The sequence below is a fragment of the Camelina sativa genome, chromosome 15 (assembly GCF_030686135.1).
Source record: "Camelina sativa cultivar CO46 ecotype springtype chromosome 15, ASM3068613v1".
Taxonomy (NCBI): Eukaryota; Viridiplantae; Streptophyta; class Magnoliopsida; order Brassicales; family Brassicaceae; genus Camelina; species Camelina sativa.
Window position 1 is genome coordinate 27,751,789 of NC_141894.1, and position 19,595 is coordinate 27,771,383.

Sequence of the window (19,595 nt, forward strand, 5' to 3'; positions counted from 1 at the left end):
AATGGAGATATCATGCAGATTCTTGATCATAAGATTGGAGATGAGTATGTTGAGGAGCAAGCAGCACTTATTCTGAAACTTGGCTTACTCTGTTCACATCCGATAGCAGCCATCAGACCAAATATGTACAGCGTCGTTAAATTCTTGGACAGTGTGGCTCAGCTTCCTGATAACTTACTTGACATTGTCTAAGCTCAAGAAGTTTATCCAGGTCTTATAATCTCAGGTGAAACAGCTGATTCTCCTGAGTCCAGTTCCATTGCTCCCTTGACCTTCACTGAATCTTTCGTCTCTCATGGACGCTAAAAGAAACCCATATGGTCTTGTAGGTTCTTGATTTATCTTGAATATGTAAGTCTTAAAAATGATTGTAATAATTTTTCTAGTGTAAGACAGATATATACAAAAAAAGAATAACACAACTCCCAGAAAAAAATTCTTATGATTGGTATATAAGTATGGTAATAACATCCTCACGTTTACTATCTATACACTCTACAAAATGGTAATAACATCCTCACGTTTACTATCTATACACTCTACAAATACAGTGACAGAAGACTGTTAAATACACTCTATAAGGTTCTTGAAATGAGGACTGCCACATCATAGTACTTTGTGTAAAAAGTCTTTTGGGAAGGGTCCTTGCATGGATTTTGCTTTTGAATCTAGACTTTGTCTCCGAGTTTTGGCATTTGTTGCTTAGCCTGATATTAGACAGTAATGCTCAGAGATCATACACAGCAGTAATGAAAAGTACTGCAACAAGGTTTTCTTGGAGACTTAAAAAAGCTAGAAACTTCCTCATGCATGAGTAAATACCTTTGGTTTGGCCTGTAAGTGTATACCATAAGCCAGAGGGATGAATTCTAACGATATACCTGCCTCAAGAATTTAAAGATCAAACAGTGAGTAATAAGCACAAAATTTTAACATTAGCTTCAGGACATAAGACTGAAACAACCTATTAAATTTAATAAACGGTGAGAACTCCAAAGGAACATCAAAAGTAGAATGAAGAGCTTACAAAAACATAGCCAAATATGTAGAGCTGAGGACTACTAGTCGTGAATAAAGAGAGAGAGAGAGCAAAAGCAAAACATGAACATGAACAGATAGCAATCCGTAATCATGTGGGTAGTAAATCAAAACACAACTTAAAGCAAAGTATATAGTGGGAGTTACCTACGTAATGGGTAGAGCATAGATGGCAATCAGCTCCAACATTTTGAATTGTGCCTTCACCACCGTCGTCCAGGAACCATGATAGCTTCTCGTTTAGAGTTCTTGTTCCCAGTAGCTAGCTACATATAATACGGATGCACCTGTAACAAGAAAAAAAGAAAGAAAAGATCACTCATAACCAAGCGGTGTTGAATCATTATGTTATAAGAAAACCATAACATGATGCTAAAACGTTTTTAAAACTCTTAACCATACCTCTGAGGACTGTCACGTAGCAGTACAGTAACCTTCTTACCACTTACCAGCAAGCAATTGCAGATAGAAGACCTGCATATAGAAGACAACGGACAACGGACAAAACAAGAAGAGAACGGACAACAGACAAAACACAGTGAGTGATATGCACAATTTTGAGGAGGCAAGTAAAAAATAACACAGGGCCCAAGTTCCAATTTCGGTGAACAATAACAATTCGATTCAGGGCATAAGATAAAGAGTAAGATACTACCAATCAAACGGTGAGAACTAAGAATAAACATAAAGTAATAAAATTAAGAGCTTACAGTAGAGAATCGTTAATTTAATTTAATTTAATTTAATTTCTACCAATATCTGTTGTATTGGTAGAAATATAATTCGTCCATTGTATTGTCTTAAACATAATATCCTCTGAAGAGCCTGCGAAAACAAGAAAGTAAAAACATTTCTTAAGTTCAATAAAAGAACATCCGATTAAAATCATAAAGTCTCACCAGTAGCTTAACAACTGCAATGCAACAATTGTCAAACTTGTTAACTAAACGTACATAGAAGTCAATACGAGCACTTCCCATCCATCTGAACTTCTCTGACTCAATGTCAATATCTGCTATTAAAACTGAAATAAACTGTACTAATCAATACAACAAAAAGTATGTTTCAGGCTTTCAGCAAGCTCATGTACTACTTTCATTTGCAAATAACTTTCTGACTCTGGACATAGACTAAGAAGTAGAATTCACTGGCATACCCCAGGCAAGACACTGAAAAATTTGGTATTCCCTTGGGCAATAGTTGCCACATCTACAGAACGTTTATGACCTGCCAATACAAATATAATTTCTTAAGGAGCTTATTACTGAGGAAAAAGAAAATGTTAATGCAGGATAGAATTTTGTATGGAGCAGAACCTCGGATAATAGAAATAGTAGCACTGTTTGCACAGCATCGAAGCCCAACCGTGTCCAACAATGACTTTATCATGCCATTACCAGTTCCTGCAGTCAAGGATTTTAATGTACAAACAGAGAGTAAAACATATTCGCTAAAAGTTTCGCATGCATGTTATCAATTTTTCGTATGATAAACTACAATCAAATCGTCATTGTTACTGAACCAAAAACCATCACAGAAAACAACACACAACACGAAAAGGATGAAGAAAACTAGACCTCTAAAGATCTTCTGATTACAAACAATGCACGATATTTTAAAGGCAAAGAAATGGAAGCATGATAATTAACAAACACATAAACAATAAATGTAAGCCTATTGCAAACAGCTTCAAAGTTCGAGGATGAAACACAAACCTGCAGGGACCATTCCGATCGGCAATTTTAAAGCAGTTCTCCAGTCTGCTCTTTCGAGCAGTCCATTTACAACCTACTAAATTAGGAACCAATCGTAAGAATCAGCAACAATAAAAAATTGTTTATCCCCAGAACGTAAGAAAAAAAGTAAACACATAATTTAACAAGAGACTGCTTCTTCTAACCAACACTTCAACAAACAATATTTTTTTTTCCTCTAGCTTCGTTTTAGTCCTGAATTCTATATTCATTTAGTTCGAATCAGGTGAGAATAGACACACATCATCACTTCCAATTGAAGTTGACCAAAACAATTGACACAGGGAAAATGATACAACCTCACCATTTACAAAATTGAACTGGTCATTTTCCTCTTTGAACTCTCCCGAATGATAGCAGTTAACTCTCACCAAGAATTTGTTACCAGACCATAGAAACTGTAGTTAGAGTCTATAAAAAAAAAGATACTAAGAATAAAGAGGTTCTTGAAGCATTTTCTCGAGCACTTGGTGTGCTTCTTGCTACAGTATTTTTTTAAAAACTATTCGGACACAACTCACACAAGACAAATCGAGAAAAAAGCTAGTTTTCAGAAGCCTCTTGAATCTGAAAATCAACAAAGAGCTTAAGAAGGAAGGAAAAATAGTGCAGAAGTTTAGAAGTAAAGAACATAAACTACAATGACCTGTATAACTTGAAGCAAAGTTGAACATAAACTACAATGCTTGCAGAAACTAGAAATAGAAATCAAAAGCTAACCTTTGTGGAAAACACCCGTTCATGAGATGAGATTCATTAAGGATTATATTTGTAGGATGGTCAAAACTGTTAATGCAAGGATCTGTCATCAGGAGATATAATATAGTTAAGAATGGAAACTGATTTGGTAAACATAGCATAAATGACGAGGCTTAGAGCATGGAGATATTTTAACCTCAACTTTAAACAAAAGTCTAGCAAAAGCTGAGATGAAAAAAAGTCTCACCTGCTTCTCTAATTCAGCAGCTCGTGCTTGAGCCATTCCCAATTGTTTTGTAGAACATAAAAGCTCATAAACAAATTCTCATAACCGAAAACAGCTGTGGCAACAACCGTTCCAAACGATGTCAAGCACCACCACAAGCTTCGAATAAGCCCAATCGCTCCGCCTTTCCTCTATGATCTGTTCTGAAGAGGTAGGTCTGGATAATACCTGATGCAATCCCAGAAGCCGAACCAGCTGTAGTGAGAGCTATTCTCCTTTCTCTGTTGTTTTCCATCATCGATCAAAATTTTATATTAACACGTGAATTGAAAACCCAGATTCACACTTGCCAGAAAAAATTTCAGAAACAAAGAAAAAATTAAACACAAAACAGAGTTGTTGAGTCTAGCTAAAAACAAAAGAGCCGAATTTACATATATAAAGTCGTTGAGTATTAAGACTTTGCGGTCTTACAATTACTCAAGAAGCAGAGATTAGGTCAAAATCTCTTCCAAATTATATCTCTTTATGCAAAATAGAGCTACATAAAAAAAAAAAAAAAAAAAAAAAAAAAAAAAAAACATTTTACATGAATTTGATTGTTCAGCATTTCATTAAACTCAAAACTTTAAAACATGCAATGCTTATCAAAGTAGAAACTGTAGATAATCGGAGCTTTCACCGGTCGATCTGTCCGTTTAGCCGGAAAATGTGACCGCTTTTTTGCTTCTCCGGTAGGCCTTCATGTTTCAATGCGCTTTTAGCTTTTTTTTTTATGGATTTCAAAGCAGAGAAGAAAAACAAGTTTGGGCTAGTGATTAAAATTGAGATTTTGTTTCGTTTCTGGAGATTTGATAAGGCTGAAAACAAACATATACGAAAGAAGGAAAAAAAAAAATCCGATGAAGATTATATCTTTCAAGGTAAAGAAATAGGGGAAAAAATAAGGGAAAAATAATAAACCAAAATCTAGTCATTGAACAAATCTCTCCAAAAACACCTAATGAATCTAGATCTATAACAAGAATATGGTTTCTTATGTTTGGATGCTATGATTTTGTCGTAGAAGATGAATCAAATAGAAAGAATTAATCTGGTTTTTTTTCCAAATTAGTAAATGGCATTACTGTAATAAAACACACAACCCTGGTTTACAAGTAATAATCAAACTTTTATGTGTTGTTTGAGTAAGTCAAAAAAACTAAATGTGTTAGTCTAGTAATAAACCAACTTATACGTAATATTCTAGGTAATTTCCCTTCTTAAATTGACCAAAATTTGTTACATTTATTGCCATAAAATCTTAACAACATCTATACATTCCGATTTTTCCAAAAACAACTCTATCCATTAAAGTTTTAACTCATTAAATCTCCAAAACAATTTTTATGGATGCTAGAATCTCTCAAATTTAAATGATATACAGCATATTTTTTTAAACAATTTTAGATGTGTAGCAGGAGATAAATGTATTACTAGACTATACATATACCACACAGATTAAAACCTTGAAAACACTACAAAAATCCTATTCTTTGAATACTTATATCAAATACTTGTAAAATTTTATATTTTTAAAGTTAATAAAATAATAACAAAATAACAAATAAATACAATATAAATTTTAAAATTTTAAAATTAAAATTATTGTCCCGCGGGTTATATCCTAGTTAGTTGTTAATTTGGAAAAAAACAATTTCTTTGGGTTGTTTCTAAAAAGCATAAAGTTAGAGATTTTTTGGAAATCTCGGTTGTGCAAAATATTGTTTTAATTTTTTTTTCTACAAATTCAAAAAATTAATGTCAATGACATGACTGTAAATAGGTATGAACTTCAGGATTTATTTCATAAATGTTTCTAAAAATGTATATATAGATAATAAAAAAGTAATAATAATATGAATCTAGAATGATATTTTAATTTTGATGACAAGATTTTGATATAATATTCATTGTGAAGCTATGAAAATACTAGATGATCTCATATAAGCCCACGTCATTACAAAAATTAGGACAAAACCCCAAACGTTTTCACTAGTTAATGTCATAAGGATCTAGGGCCCACAAGTATGGCACAAACCTACACTACAAAAAAAAGGTTGTATTACATCAGTTATTTTATATATTTGCATCATGTATAATTGATGCAAATAAGTTTTACATCATTTATAAAAATGATTTATGATTTGATGATGCAAATATTTTGCATCAGTTTAAAAAATATTTGCATCAATTATTGATATTGATGTTAATTTATATCACTTGTAAAAAAATGATGTTAAGTTTTGTATCATTTATTATAAATGTTGTTAAATTTGTATCAATTAATATAAGTGATATTAATATTTGTAACAATTATTATAATTGATGTAAAATTTTTGTATCAACTGTAAGTAGTGATGTTAAAATTAATTCCAATTTTTATAATTGATTTCCAATAATTATGTTATTTACAATTTTTTAATATAATTTCGTATTACTAATTTATTTTATTAATAAAAAATATATTTTTAATAATTATTATATTTTGTATAGCAAAAACTGTATAAAATATCTATTAAAATCTCAATACAACTATATTAAAATCTTTACTAATTCATCACCATTTGTAGATCAAATCTTATTCAAAGCCTATAATATACATCATCATCGACTCTTTATAGAAAGAAAAAAAGGTGATATGATCCAAGATTACAATGGAGCATGATTCCTTCCGCGTTTATGAAACACATCTTGCTTTTGTTTCATGTTACTTCATTTCCATTATCTTGCTGATATTATTCCTTCATCTTGAAAACGGTTTTTCTGTACTTTGCCTCTTCTACATGTAGAATAATGATTGTAAGTTAGATTTATTATGGTGCTTGAAATATCTTTATACTACAAAAAAAAAAGGATTATATCTCTTGAATATTGTATATATATATATATATTTCAAAGTATAAGAATACCTTTACATGATCTTTTCCCAAACCATGTAGGAGTACATACATGTCAATCTCCTCACTGTTTACAAAATCATAATTAGAACATAAACAAAAACTCATAACAAAGCAAAATGTGAGAATGATTGTAATCACAACCTTTGAGATAATTAGAATTGAAGCCTCAACATATGTAGATTTATTGAAGAAATTGAGAAAGTAAAAACCTCCCAAAAAATAAAAAGAGCATGAGATGGAGAAGAACTAACAATTATGAAGTAAGTGAATGTGAGGTTGAAGAAGAAAATATTTAGGATCCCTCAAAAAAAGGATGAGTTAATTAGTTGTTTTTAAGGAAAATGCTATTTTTATTATGTGCTAAAATATTTAAAACATTTATTACTTACTAAAAAGAATATTTTTCACCTTTTCTAAAATGGAAATTGAGGATATACGTTACGTGAGAATTTAAGGTTGTAACCATAAACAGAATTCGAAATTGAATTTATATTGTAGCCATAAACAATTTTTAACAGAAATATAAAGATTTAAGGTTTGAATTAATTTATTGTTATTATTTTTTATTTATTGCCAAATCAAAAGTGAACATACGGTTGAGATTTTTTAATTTAAAAAATACTAGAAAGAAACTAGATATTTAAATAGAGTTAAAAAAACTGAAAATAATTTAAAACTAATAAATTAATATATATATATATATATATATATATATATATATATATATTTATTTATTTATTTATATTTGTTTTATTTGTTAATTATTATGCATGTTGGTTTTATTAGCGTCAAATTTCTTAACTGATACAAATCAAGAGTAAATAACATCAGTTCGTTTAATCGATATAAACAAATAAATAGCTATATCAGTTTTTACAATTGATGTGAAATCATATAATTGGCATCACTTTTTATTGATGTAAATTTGTATCAATTATTTTAAGTAATGTTAGTATAATTTATAAATTATATCAATTGTTTAAGTGATGTAAAATTATATTTTGTATCAATATTTCAAAGTGATGCAAATTAATATAAATTTATATCAATTATTCTGAATTGATGTAAATCAGATTACTGATGGCATCAGTTATTTGAATTGATGTTAAATTTTATTTTTTGTATCATTCATAGAAAAATAATTCAAATTTAAATCATTTATTTATTTGACACAAATTAAATGATGCAACTTGCCCTTTTTTTTGTAGTGCTAGAAGGGTCACGAGGGAAGTGAGTCGCTCTGCGAACGTTCTTGAGATCCATGAACAACATCACCACACAATCAAGGACCGCTCCGAATCCACCGTGCAGATTAAATTAGTTATTTAAATTTAAATTAAATTAGTTTTTTTTTAGGATTAAAGATTTATCTTGTTATTGGTAAACTTTTATTTCCTTTTTGTTATAATTTTACGATGAATTTATATGAACAAATGTTATTGATTCGTTGAATTATTATATTTCCACTTGATTTAATGATGACACTAATCATTGGTGGAATCTCATATTCATGAACACATGCATGTTGAGATCTGATTGTTTAACTAACATTTATTACACCATGTTTATATATCCACTCTAATTAGTTTTATCTTAAATTTTAGGACATCAGAGTAGTAGATAATAGTTATGAATATAAATTTCTATATGTATGTCAGTCGATAAGATTAATGTATAATTTGTAGTGATCCAAGTGGTTTAACATAGTAATTTTTCTTTTAAAATAATTTTTTAGGTATCTATCATTTATATTTGCAAGTGGTTTAATAGTGATTTTATCTAAACACTAGATGTTATAGTTTGTTTCTTTTGCTTTTGTTATGGTTTACTTTATAACAACAAAAATATTTCTTTTATTTATGAACTTCCAATATGTATGATAAAGGATTATGAGAATTGCAACAATTAAATCTACACAGTTTGCTAGAAATCGTATGAGTGAACAAAAGATGTGCATTATTATCATCAACATTAGTCATCATTATGATCACTATCATCATTAGTAGTATGGCTTGTTTGTTCATAGTTTTTTTTAGTATGAATTGATTTATATACAAGATTAAATTAAAAGAGATTAAACTTAGGATTACACATTATTATTTTTTAATATTAATCTTTTTATTCTCCAGTGAACAATTCGTAAATATATATATTTCTGTTGGTCTCCGTAAACCTGCATGGTGTTTTCTTTAATTTTTTTTAATCCCTCACTTTTTACTGGTTTAATTAAAAATCCTACTATATTAATTGAGAAGTACAAATATGAAACTAACCTTAAAATGTGTAAAAAATTACATTCAATTGCCATTATAAAAAAATTAATTAAGATTAATTAAGTAATTTAAATAAATATAATTAAATTAAAAATAAAAAACACTCACATATCAAATATTAAAAAATCTAAAAAAATAATTTCTCTCTCTAATAAATTATGGACAAAATTACTAATTATTTTAAAATATATATGTAAACCAATCAGAATTTTAAAAACTAAGATTTTATATTCAAGTATACAATACAATTATTTTTAATAACTAAATTCGAAAATTTTGTTAAGATTTCAAATTATGATTCTCCTATCATCTTTATTTTATTTTATTTACAAATTGTTTAGAACTTTCATATAATACTGATAATTAATAAAATGCATATTTTTTTACTGCATATGTTGTGATTTGAATATTTTAAAACGAAGATATATTACTCAATGTATGAAAAATATGTGTTTTAATTTCCATATTGGCGGGTTGGTAAAATTAAATTTATATAGATGATAAATTAACAATTTTTATTTACTCACAATTATAATATTAAAATTATTATTTTATATTTCAAAAAATATAATGCAAATACAACAAATAAACAATATAAAACTGTAATAATATGTCAAAAATAAAATACTATAATATTCTAAAATAATTAGTATTCAAATAGACTAATAGATTTACATAATGATTAAAAATAAATATTATCTCAAATAAAATAATTAAAAAAATAAAATAAAACAATAATTTTTATTATTATATCCTAGTATTTGTATTAAAAACTGTTTTTTTAATATGAGACTTCATTTCCACACTACTCACACTCTTTTAAGTATTGGAATAAAAATAATCCTTGTGATCTTTTAAAGGTGGAAGTGTTTCTTTACATCAGAAAAAACAAACAAAAATATTGGGAGTGATCAAAATGACAATTTTTGCAGAAGATACCATAGCTTGGTTATAAATTTATGATCTAAGTTCATATCATTATGTTATAACCGATTTAAATAATAGCGGAAGAGGATCTTTGGGTACGTTGATTATTTAAATTACCAGTGGTAATTTTGCCAACCTTAGATATGGGACATGTGGACCCGACGGGTTAGTCAACCTGCTGTTGTAACATATTCGGGTCGGGTCAAAAACTCATCCTGGTATCATCAAATTCCAAAAAAGAATTTGTTTTTTCTCAGAGGCATTTCTAAGCTTATCAATTGCATCAATGGTGGATTGGTCTACACTCCCCAAGGATCTCTTAGACCTAATCTCAAAATCTCTAGAATCTTCCTTCGATCTCATCCACTTCCGTTCCGTATGTTCTTCATGGCGATCCGCCGCCGAGCCGAAACGTCCCCTCCCTACACATCACCTCCCGATCCTCCCCGATAACGGTGGCAGCCTCTTCCCCGATTCCGCCGTAGGTTTCCGTCTCTCCCACCGGAGCATCTTACTCATCAAACCTCATGAACCGCACATGGAGTCTGATTCGTTTGGTTGGCTGATCAAAGTGGAGGAAGACCATAGCAATCCTCGAAAGGTGACTCTTTTAGATCCGTTGAGTGATGTTAGAAACTCAATTCCTGAGCATTTCCCTCGTCTGCTCGATATGTCAAAGTTTAAGGTTCGAGAATTGGGTTGTGAATGCAAGCTTCATTATTTCAATACCGTTGGTGATATTGTAGACAGTTTATACTTGGAGAAAGCTGTTGTCAAGTACTTAGATTGTGATGTCGAGTATAAGTTTGTTTTGCTTACGATTCATGTCTCTGGGAAGTTAGCTGTGTATAGGTCTTGGGATCGGGCATGGACTGTGATTGATGACATGCCTTCTCCTTATGATGATGTGTTTTTGTTCGATGGACGCTTCTTTGCTGTTGATAACAATGGGAGAGCTGTGGTTGTGGATTACACTTCGTTGAAACTTACCGTTGTTGCAAGTCCTGTGTTTGGTGGTGATAAGAAGTATTTGATTGAATCTTGTGGTGAAATGTTGCTTGTGGATATGTATTTGAGCTTAGAGGCAGTTGATGGGGATCCTGGATTCGCAGAGGAGATCTTGGAGCATCCTGCGTTTTATATGAATGAGAGAACCGTTAAATTTAAAGTCTTTAAGTTTGTGGAAAGAGAGAAGAGTTGGGCTGATGTTTACGATCTTGAAGATAAGATGTTGTTCCTCGGTGATGATTCCACCTTTTCCGCTTCAACTTCTGATATTTTGCCTCTCTGTGGGGGAAGCTCTGTGTTCTTCAATGGTAATGTCTACAATGGGGAAGACTTGGGAGCGATGCAAGATCGAGATTTGGGAGTGTTTGATTTCAGCAGTGGGAAAATTGAGCTGGCGCAAAAGATACCTGAATATGCCATGCTCTTTTGGCCTCCACCTCCCTGGATTACTTCTCATGAGGTCAGTCTCAGTAGTTTTGAATCCTCTTAACACCTGAAGTGCCCTTTTGTCTAGGATCTTTATAGCTTATAGCTGTATATACACTACCCAACATTTTCACCTTGTGGCCATGGAAACACTGTGACATCCTTGTATCACTCGACATCTCTCATCTTTGCAAACAGTCTCTGAACTCGAATTGGATTAGTCACGTTCAGTTATGTTCAAATATGTGTTCATTGCTAACATGTGAAACGTTGACTGTCTCAGCGTGTTGAATATCATACTGGGGAGACATCATCCAGGTCTTGAATTACAAAATCCGGAGTTTAGGACCTTGGAGATGCTATGGATACACAGAGGTTAATCTTTCTGAATACTTGTGAGATTGAGAGAACCCATAGAGACTACAAACTTAAATTGTTGATGTTTTCCAAGCTTTTTCACTAGCTTGGCGTACATAAAAGAACCTTTTTTGTAATCTTTCATCTTATTCTCCAAAACAATTTGTTACAGGACAAACTTACTTGGTAAATTCATATAATCCTGTTCTAAATTATCGTTTCGAATCTAACCATTTATGTGAAAGTCAGCATTCAGCAACACCCAAATTTTATAATTCTAGAACTTGAATTGGATAATGATATGATGATGTGACGACAGAGCTAAACCAAATTAAAAAAATGGGTGGGATGACATAAACCGGTACCAAATTTCTAAACCGAATCTGGTATATGGCGATGTCGTAGGCTCGTAGCTAGTAGTGTCGCTCAAAAACGTATGGACGGACAGTGAGTGATGTTGGAAAAGGATTTACGGCAAAACAGAGGCAGCAACCTCGTTACAAGTTGAAAAATGGCGGCTTTGATCCAGAGCGTCCATGGTGGTAAGCCCGACTCTTGTAAACTCTCATTGATTCTTTCGATTTTCATAGCTAGGGTTTGAAAGTTTTTCCCTTTTCTGATAACTAGTTGTGTATTAACGAGTTTCTCTGTCTGTTGTAGCATTAGTTTCTGTAACTAATTGGAACTGAATTGGGCATTGTAGCTTTACATGTATGTAATTTGGAAATTAAATCTCAATTTCTGATTCAAATCATCTATATGGTTGATTTCTTGGTACTCATTCATGAGTACTACTATATACTATGCAGGTGTGGTTGTTACCAGAACCTTTATGTCCAAACATATACCTCAGAACAAGCTGATAAGCAGCAATAACAGACAGTTTCTTTTCAGTTCGCCTCAGAGGCTAATCCATGGTATCTGTCACTGGGGAGAAGAGCTTAGCAATGTTTCATGGACTTACAGAACGAAAATGAAAGTTTGTTGCAAGGCTGGAGCAGTGCCTTTGATGAAGCAAGGCCACAGGTTTCTCTCCTCCCTATCATCCCCATCTTTAGCTGGAGACCCGTCAGCGACAAACCGACACATCAAGAAGTTTGTAGCTGCTTCTCCTAAATCATTGGCTCTCAATGTCCTCTCTCATCTCCTCTCGGATCACACTTCCCATCCCCATCTCTCCTTCTTTGCTCCTCAGTTGTATTCTGAAATCACTGAAGCGTCGTGGTTTGATTGGAATCCTAAACTCATTGCTGATCTTGTCGCTCTGCTCAATAAACAAGAAAGATCTGTTGAATCGGAAACACTACTTTCTACTGCGGTGTCAAGGCTGGAGTCAAGTGAGCGTGACTTTGCTCTCTTTTTATGCAATTTGGTTGAATCAAATTCTAAACAAGGATCTATACAAGGATTCAACGAAGCCTGCTTTCGTTTGAGAGAGATCATTCAAAGATCTTCCTCAGTTTATGTTAAAACTCAAGCTTACAAGTCTATGGTTTCTGGATTATGCAACATGGACCAATCTCATGATGCAGAAAGAGTTATCGAGGAGATGAGAGTAGATAAGATAAAGCCAGGGTTGTTTGAATATAAGTCTGTTCTATACAGCTATGGAAGATTGGGATTGTTTGATGATATGAACAGAATAGTGCAGAGAATGGAAACAGAAGGTCACAGAATCGACACAGTTTGTTCCAATATGGTTCTTTCTTCCTATGGAGCTCATGATGCTCTTCCCCAAATGGGTTCTTGGTTACAGAAATTGAAGGGTTGTAATGTTCCTTTGTCAATAAGGACGTATAACACGGTCTTAAATTCTTGTCCTACAGTCATGTCACTGTTGAAAGACTTGGATAACTGTCCGGTTTCTCTTTCCGAGCTGCTTACTATTCTGAATGAGGAAGAAGCGCTTCTGGTCCGCGAATTGACTCAGTCATCAGTTCTAGATGAAGCAATTCAGTGGAACGCGGCGGTAGAGTGTAAGTTGGATTTACATGGTATGCACTTGAGCGCGTCGTACTTGATAATGCTACAATGGATGGATGAGATTAGACTTCGATTTAGTGAAGAGAAATGTGTGATTCCTGCTGAGATTGTAGTTGTTTCTGGATCCGGTAAGCACAGCAACGTAAGAGGAGAGTCACCGGTTAAAGCACTGGTTAAAAAGATTATGGTCCGGACTAGTAGCCCAATGAGAATTGACCGGAAGAACGTTGGTAGTTTTATTGCCAAGGGAAAAACTGTAAAAGAATGGCTCTGCAAATGAAGTTATGACTGTAAATTTAATCATAGGATTCACAAGTTGTGTTTGTCCACAAAAAAAGGATTCACAAGTTGTTAGTTCTACTTGATTGAATACCAATTACCACATTCATGAATCGCAAAAGAGCACAAGAATGTGATAGTGTATATGATGTTTAAACCGTTTTAATAACTCTGTAGGTTAAACAATTTTGTATGATATGACAAAACCAGTGAAGTAAAGTTACTTTAGTTTTTACATTATTTTGCATTTGGTAATTTCCTTTTGGATAATTATTAGTCAAATCACTTTACTGGTTAAAAAAAAAAACCTGATTACAGTTTTACTAGTTTGGTTTATAAAGTGTAAAAATAGATGCTTCTAAATTGGGAAGTTTCGTTGATATTTTGTTATGTTCTGTTTATTGAATAATGTTGGGCATTTGAAGACAAAAACTCTACAGTAAAAGTTGCTATCCTGCAGTTTCCGAGAAACTTTCATTTGTTTGTCATATAGTATATGTTTATGTATTTTTCCAAGCCCCACTAGTCGAACTCACTATAGTGTTGTTTGGTCTGTTGATAACAAGGAAAACGATTGAATTTTTTATAAATTTGATATCTACAAAGATCTACTGATGTAGGTTTATTGGAGATACCAGAAATATTCGCGATTTTTTAATTATCTTTGACGTTTCTACCATGAAATTGATGTTTGAGTCGTGTTGAGTCTTTTATAAATGCAGCCGAAGGTTCTTCAGACTAATTAGCTATCAAAAGATAGCGAAAAAAACATATTCTAAAGAGTTTATTAATTATTCAAATTTTTTTATGGGTTCAAACTAGTTATTCAAACAAAAGTTAAGATTATCTTAAAATAATGTAACTATTGATTGTTGAGATCAATTACGGTGTTAACCATTTTATGTGTGGAGGATAATGGATTGGAGGGTACCCTTCAAGTACTGCAATAACACTTGAGGTTCATGCAATTTGAAGTGTGGTGTCCCCCGATAATATATAATATGCTGTTAAGATTTTATGACTTAATTATGATCGAAGATAAGTAAAATTATGACAGTTCATAATGTTACTAGGAATAATTAAAATGGTTCATACTTCATAATATGCATCCTCCATCGTATTATTAAAGGGATTTAAAAACCATGATTTTGTTAATATGCATTCTCAGTGCTGAATTTAGATTCTCAATGAATTAAGATTCCAACACTAACAACACCATATATATATGATAAGAAGCTGGCAAGATAACAACACCAAACTATTGGTACTATAAAGATATGCCTAAAATATTCTACCCAAAAAAAAGAAAAGATATGCCTAATAAAACTTACACATAATTTTCTTAGAGATTATTGAAAGGCTTCTTATTAAGAAGCTAAATTGATGTTTTTATATTATTTTATATTTTTAGTTTATTTTATATTTTTAGATTATTTTAAAGCCTGATTAATTTGTTTTGTCCAATCATATTATTGATGAAATAAAAATAATGTTGTTACAATTTATTTAATTACCACATCAGTCTATTTGTATCGGGAATTTTGTTAATAATTTTATGAAAGAAAAGGTCAATAAAATTTTATAACTTTTGTTTAAAATTTATTTATCTAATCAATTATGGGTAGTAAGAAAACAAAATAAAAAGGAGCAAATAGTTTAAGGTTCTGTCTGTCCCACAAAGACAAAAAGTCTTCAACTCTTCAAGTCTTTGGAGGAGACTTCCCAAGTCAATCCGAAGATTAAACAAAATGGTGGAAGTCCCACGATCAAAAAGTTTTTATTCTTGTTCACAATAAAAAAATACCTAATATATGTTCACAAAAAAATAAATAATAAATATATATACATATATATAAAGAACAGTGCAAAGAAACAGAAGAACCAAAGCTCTGGTCCAATCCTCACGAGTCCATACTCCATATGACCATTTCTAAATTCTCATAAGATAAAAGCGCGTGGGCTCCATCTCTTCTTCTTCTCCTTCCAAGTAAACAGCACAAACCTCTAAAACAAAGTATGGTCGAAAATATAATCAAATTAGAAAAAAAAACTTTTCCAAATTCAATATGTTAAATCATTCTTCATCCACCTATTTTTTTTTCCTCTCTTGACTTAGTCTACTCCATCAAAGTGATGCCCCATCACACAAAGAAAATCTCTCACATAACACATTGGGTCCTAGTTGTATATAAATGTTCAATGCATCACCTAAGTAAACCACCAACAACATTTTACACTTAACACACAGCTTTTAAAAGAACCAAACTCACACAACAAGTGTTGTTTCTTAGGGACGGTGAGAGAGATATGGGAAAAGAGACTGAGCTCCCGGGTTTTAGGTTCCATCCAACCGAGGAAGAGCTTCTTGATTTCTACCTCAAGAACATGGTTTACGGGAAAAGATCCAATGTCGAAGTCATTGGTTTCCTTAACATCTATCGTCATGATCCATGGGACTTACCTGGTAAGTGTACATGGCTTCTCCAGTACCCTAAAACTCTTTTTGTCTCTAGGTTTGTATTAAAAGTCTTATTTATTATCACAGGCTTATCGAGAATCCTCGGAGAGAGAGAATGGTACTTCTTTGTGCCAAGGGAAAGAAAGCATGGGAACGGAGGGAGGCCAAGCAGGACAACTGAGAAAGGATATTGGAAAGCAACTGGATCCGATCGTAAAATCATAAGTTTGTCTGAGCCAAAACGTGTGATTGGGCTCAAAAAGACGCTTGTGTTCTATAGAGGAAGAGCACCAGGAGGAAGCAAGACTGATTGGGTCATGAACGAGTTTCGGATGCCTGATAATTGCACCTTACCAAAGGTACCTTAAGAAAGTCTTTAAACCATTATGTGAATCAGGAAAGAAAAAAAAAAAAAAAAAGCTTTGTTGCTCATCTTGTGATCAATTTGTTTTGCAGGACGTTGTGCTGTGTAAGATATATAGAAAAGCCACTTCATTGAAAGTATTGGAGCAAAGAGCAGAGATGGAAGCTAAGATGAATCAAACATGTCCTAACTCTCCTCTCTCGTCTTCTGAGACGATCTCATTCGTTGGAAAAGAAGAAAACTCGATGATGATGACTTCGTTCCGTGTTCCTCAAGAATCAGCCATGGAAGAAGCAAACAAGATCCTAACGATTCAAGAAAACGCGAAAAACGAAGAGAAACAAAGAGAAGCAGAGACCAGAGAAACTTCTTCATCACTGAAGCTGCCTTTTGGAAGCTTACCAGAGCTACAATTACCTAAACAAGGAGTAGAATGGGGACCTGACCAGTTGCTGAGTATAAGCCCGTGGCTACAGAATCTTACACCAATAGTTAACCTATTAAATTGGTAAATATATGTCAAGAAATAAACATATTAACTGTTCTTCAATGTTACTTTGTAAAAGAAACAGAGCGTGTAGCAAATAGTACTATTTACTCAACTTTTTATGTATCTTTTGTAAGTTTGTAACAGAAGAAAATTCCATGTAACACTATTGATAGTCTTTTTTTACTACACCATTAAAAAAAAAACCTAAACTTTGAATGAGATGCATTTCTATATCTATGGAGTTTCCAAGAAGAAAAGAAAATTACTAAACTAAAGCCAAATCATTACATATGGTTGAATCAATGGACGTAGCTAAACATGGAAATGGTGTCGTATTAAGGTCCACATAGATAAGGAAACTGTGAAGGAGAAAGTCAGAAAGAGTATGGATGGGTTTCGCCGATTAAAATGAAGGATATACACGTTTTTGATCCTATCTCTCTAGTTAGATTTGCAAATGGTGTAACAAGAAACCTAATTTGGAATTTTATGTGTTGTCTTCATTTCAAGATCTTGATGGTTTGAGACTGATGCTGGAAAAATGTTCTCAACTAGCTTAGATATTTTGTCTTAGCGTAGTTGTTTATATTATCCACTTGAGGACAGACAAATAATCTAGTACAAGTCTCGGTCCCAAATTTGTCTGAGTCGTTAGAGCAATGTCTTATTGGAGGTTGTGAATTCATTATTCTTTCTGCTTTGCCTTTCTTTATGCTATTCAATCAGAAGGATCTTCGGCAAGTACACATGTATACTTTTAACACCATAGGTCTTAGATAGACTCAATTGAGCAGAGACCTTGCAGACTAGTCTCTTAGTTATGACTTCTGCATACATGGCTTACTAGGAACTTACTTTGGCAGGACTTGCTAAGAAAATTAAAAGAAAATGTAGCCAATTGTCAGCTGCATAAATTAAAGCTAATGAACAAGACGAAAGTTACATGTGAAGACAAGGGATATATTACTCCGAATTCCAATCCGAGAAGACCGTGAAGATGGAGGATGTTCTGATCCTAGAGTCACGCACAGTTGATTTTGGAGGTGGACTTAGATTACTTCCAAAGTCGTTGATCAAATATAGCTCAGTTCTTAACATCTTAGGCCCCTAAGCCAACACATTTTGTGGATAATAGTAATATACTTGTAAGAAGGAACACATAAATATATGAATACAAGATTGTGATTAATTTCTTCTTTCAAGAATGATCATCAAAGAACCAAAACAGTTTCTAGATTTCCAGAAACTTGATACAATTATTTTAATCTTTGGCAGTGAGAACATTTTCTTTTATGACATAGACATATCATGTGGCATCTCTGAACCTCCACACGGGTTGTATGAATTAAAAAAGATATCCTTAGAATACGTGTTAACTGTTAAGTAATCCTTTGTGGTTTTGTTAAGTGTTAACATGGCATGATTTACGGATTCGGATCTTGCCGCTACTTCATCCAAACCAAACCACCATTATAACATTTGTCTAAATAGGCTTTCTTTTGATTTATATAATCATAATGCAAACGTGTAAGGTGTAAGCTACTGTAAACAGCTTATCACACGGAGAGATTTATACGTATGGCATATTGTAATCTGAAACTTCACAGAGAATAATATTATATAGTTCCTTAAAAATAGGCATGAGATTTACACGAGTGTGGCATTGCCTTCAATAGGCAGACAAGCCAGCTTTGAAGATATCTCATTGCAATATTTTTTACTACCAAGAGAGCTTCTTTCTACCTATCTTGCATGTGTTGTATATAAGTATTAGGCATTGAGAAGGCAGAACAAACATCTTAAGCTCTCTCAACATCTTTTCTTTCACCAAGAAACAAAGAGCTTAAGATACACAATAATCAGATGGCAGTCTCTTTTCACGTTCGCTCTAACAGTTTCCCTTCTAGACTTCACCCACAAGCTGCTCATGTCGATGAGCAGTTGGCCCGATTAAGATCTTCTGAGGAAGCCTTAACATCTTCCAGCTCATCTATCTGCCAAAAACTTGACAACATTCAGGATCTACATGAGTCTCTTGACAAACTTATTCGTCTACCTGCCACACAACATGCATTAGCTCAAGAGCAGAACAAGAAAGCCGTCGACCAGCTTCTTGATGGATCTCTAAGGATCTTGGATTTGTGCAACATTTCCAAGGACGCTTTGTCACAGATGAAAGAGGGCCTCATGGAGGTCCAATCAATTCTGTAAATGCGGATGAGGCAATAATAAAGAGCAGAAAGTAAAGAACACAAGAACTTTGTTAACGAGGTTCGGTTTTTCCTACTCCCCGGGACCACGTCTAGATTTCGATTCCACTAGAACAAGAAAGCAAATACAACCTATTCGCAAATGCGTAAATTAATCACAA

The 19,595-nt window shown here is 32.7% G+C and overlaps 5 protein-coding genes and 1 long non-coding RNA gene across 47 annotated transcripts; 4 read left to right on the forward strand and 2 right to left on the reverse strand.

The window, feature by feature from the left end:
- Positions 1–423: 423 nt before the first annotated feature.
- On the reverse strand, positions 424–4,793 carry LOC104747506 (sphingosine kinase 2). Of its 41 annotated transcripts, none has more exons than XR_015582412.1 (13): positions 4,400–4,788; positions 4,192–4,258; positions 3,739–3,998; positions 3,513–3,594; positions 2,754–2,826; positions 2,355–2,441; positions 2,195–2,265; positions 1,992–2,062; positions 1,749–1,863; positions 1,441–1,512; positions 1,190–1,325; positions 823–881; positions 424–707 (listed from the first exon to the last, which is right to left on the reverse strand). XR_015582412.1 is itself a non-coding variant. In XM_087488819.1 (12 exons), the coding sequence occupies exons 3-7, from the start codon at positions 3,097–3,099 to the stop codon at positions 2,057–2,059; spliced, it is 240 nt and encodes a 79-aa protein (XP_087344945.1). In that variant the 5' UTR covers positions 3,100–3,594; positions 3,739–3,998; positions 4,400–4,788; the 3' UTR covers positions 424–707; positions 823–881; positions 1,186–1,325; positions 1,441–1,512; positions 1,749–1,863; positions 1,992–2,056. The 41 variants fall into 41 exon arrangements, 25 of the variants coding, with proteins under 25 accessions (XP_087344945.1, XP_087344949.1, XP_087344948.1 ...); XR_015582408.1 differs by having other exon boundaries at positions 1,186–1,325; positions 3,092–3,594; positions 4,400–4,765; XR_015582404.1 differs by having other exon boundaries at positions 1,186–1,325; positions 2,754–2,829; positions 4,400–4,728.
- A 1,449-nt stretch (positions 4,794–6,242) lies between these two features.
- On the reverse strand, positions 6,243–6,782 carry LOC147927217 (uncharacterized). The gene is made up of 2 exons (XR_015582121.1): positions 6,669–6,782; positions 6,243–6,538 (listed from the first exon to the last, which is right to left on the reverse strand). It is a non-coding gene; the product is annotated as an uncharacterized LOC147927217 (long non-coding RNA).
- Positions 6,783–10,018: 3,236 nt separating this feature from the next.
- LOC104747508 (F-box protein SKIP23) lies at positions 10,019–11,862 on the forward strand. Its single transcript, XM_010469152.2, has 2 exons — positions 10,019–11,327; positions 11,577–11,862. Exons 1-2 carry the CDS (start codon positions 10,146–10,148, stop codon positions 11,616–11,618), a joined length of 1,224 nt encoding a protein of 407 aa, XP_010467454.1. The 5' UTR covers positions 10,019–10,145; the 3' UTR covers positions 11,619–11,862.
- Positions 11,577–14,025, forward strand: LOC104747509 (pentatricopeptide repeat-containing protein At2g17033). Of its 2 annotated transcripts, XM_087489007.1 has the most exons (3): positions 11,980–12,192; positions 12,311–12,361; positions 12,460–14,025. In XM_087489007.1, exon 3 carries the CDS (start codon positions 12,483–12,485, stop codon positions 13,911–13,913), a length of 1,431 nt encoding a protein of 476 aa, XP_087345133.1. In that variant the 5' UTR covers positions 11,980–12,192; positions 12,311–12,361; positions 12,460–12,482; the 3' UTR covers positions 13,914–14,025. The 2 variants fall into 2 exon arrangements, with proteins under 2 accessions (XP_087345132.1, XP_087345133.1); XM_087489006.1 differs by lacking the exon at positions 12,311–12,361 and having other exon boundaries at positions 11,577–12,192.
- A 1,765-nt stretch (positions 14,026–15,790) lies between these two features.
- LOC104747510 (NAC domain-containing protein 6) lies at positions 15,791–17,499 on the forward strand. Its single transcript, XM_010469154.2, has 3 exons — positions 15,791–16,376; positions 16,458–16,729; positions 16,827–17,499. The coding sequence occupies exons 1-3, from the start codon at positions 16,220–16,222 to the stop codon at positions 17,244–17,246; spliced, it is 849 nt and encodes a 282-aa protein (XP_010467456.1). The 5' UTR covers positions 15,791–16,219; the 3' UTR covers positions 17,247–17,499.
- Positions 17,500–19,087: 1,588 nt separating this feature from the next.
- Positions 19,088–19,435, forward strand: LOC147927218 (uncharacterized). The gene has a single exon (XM_087487358.1). The coding sequence runs from the start codon at positions 19,088–19,090 to the stop codon at positions 19,433–19,435; it is 348 nt and encodes a 115-aa protein (XP_087343484.1).
- Positions 19,436–19,595: the final 160 nt, after the last annotated feature.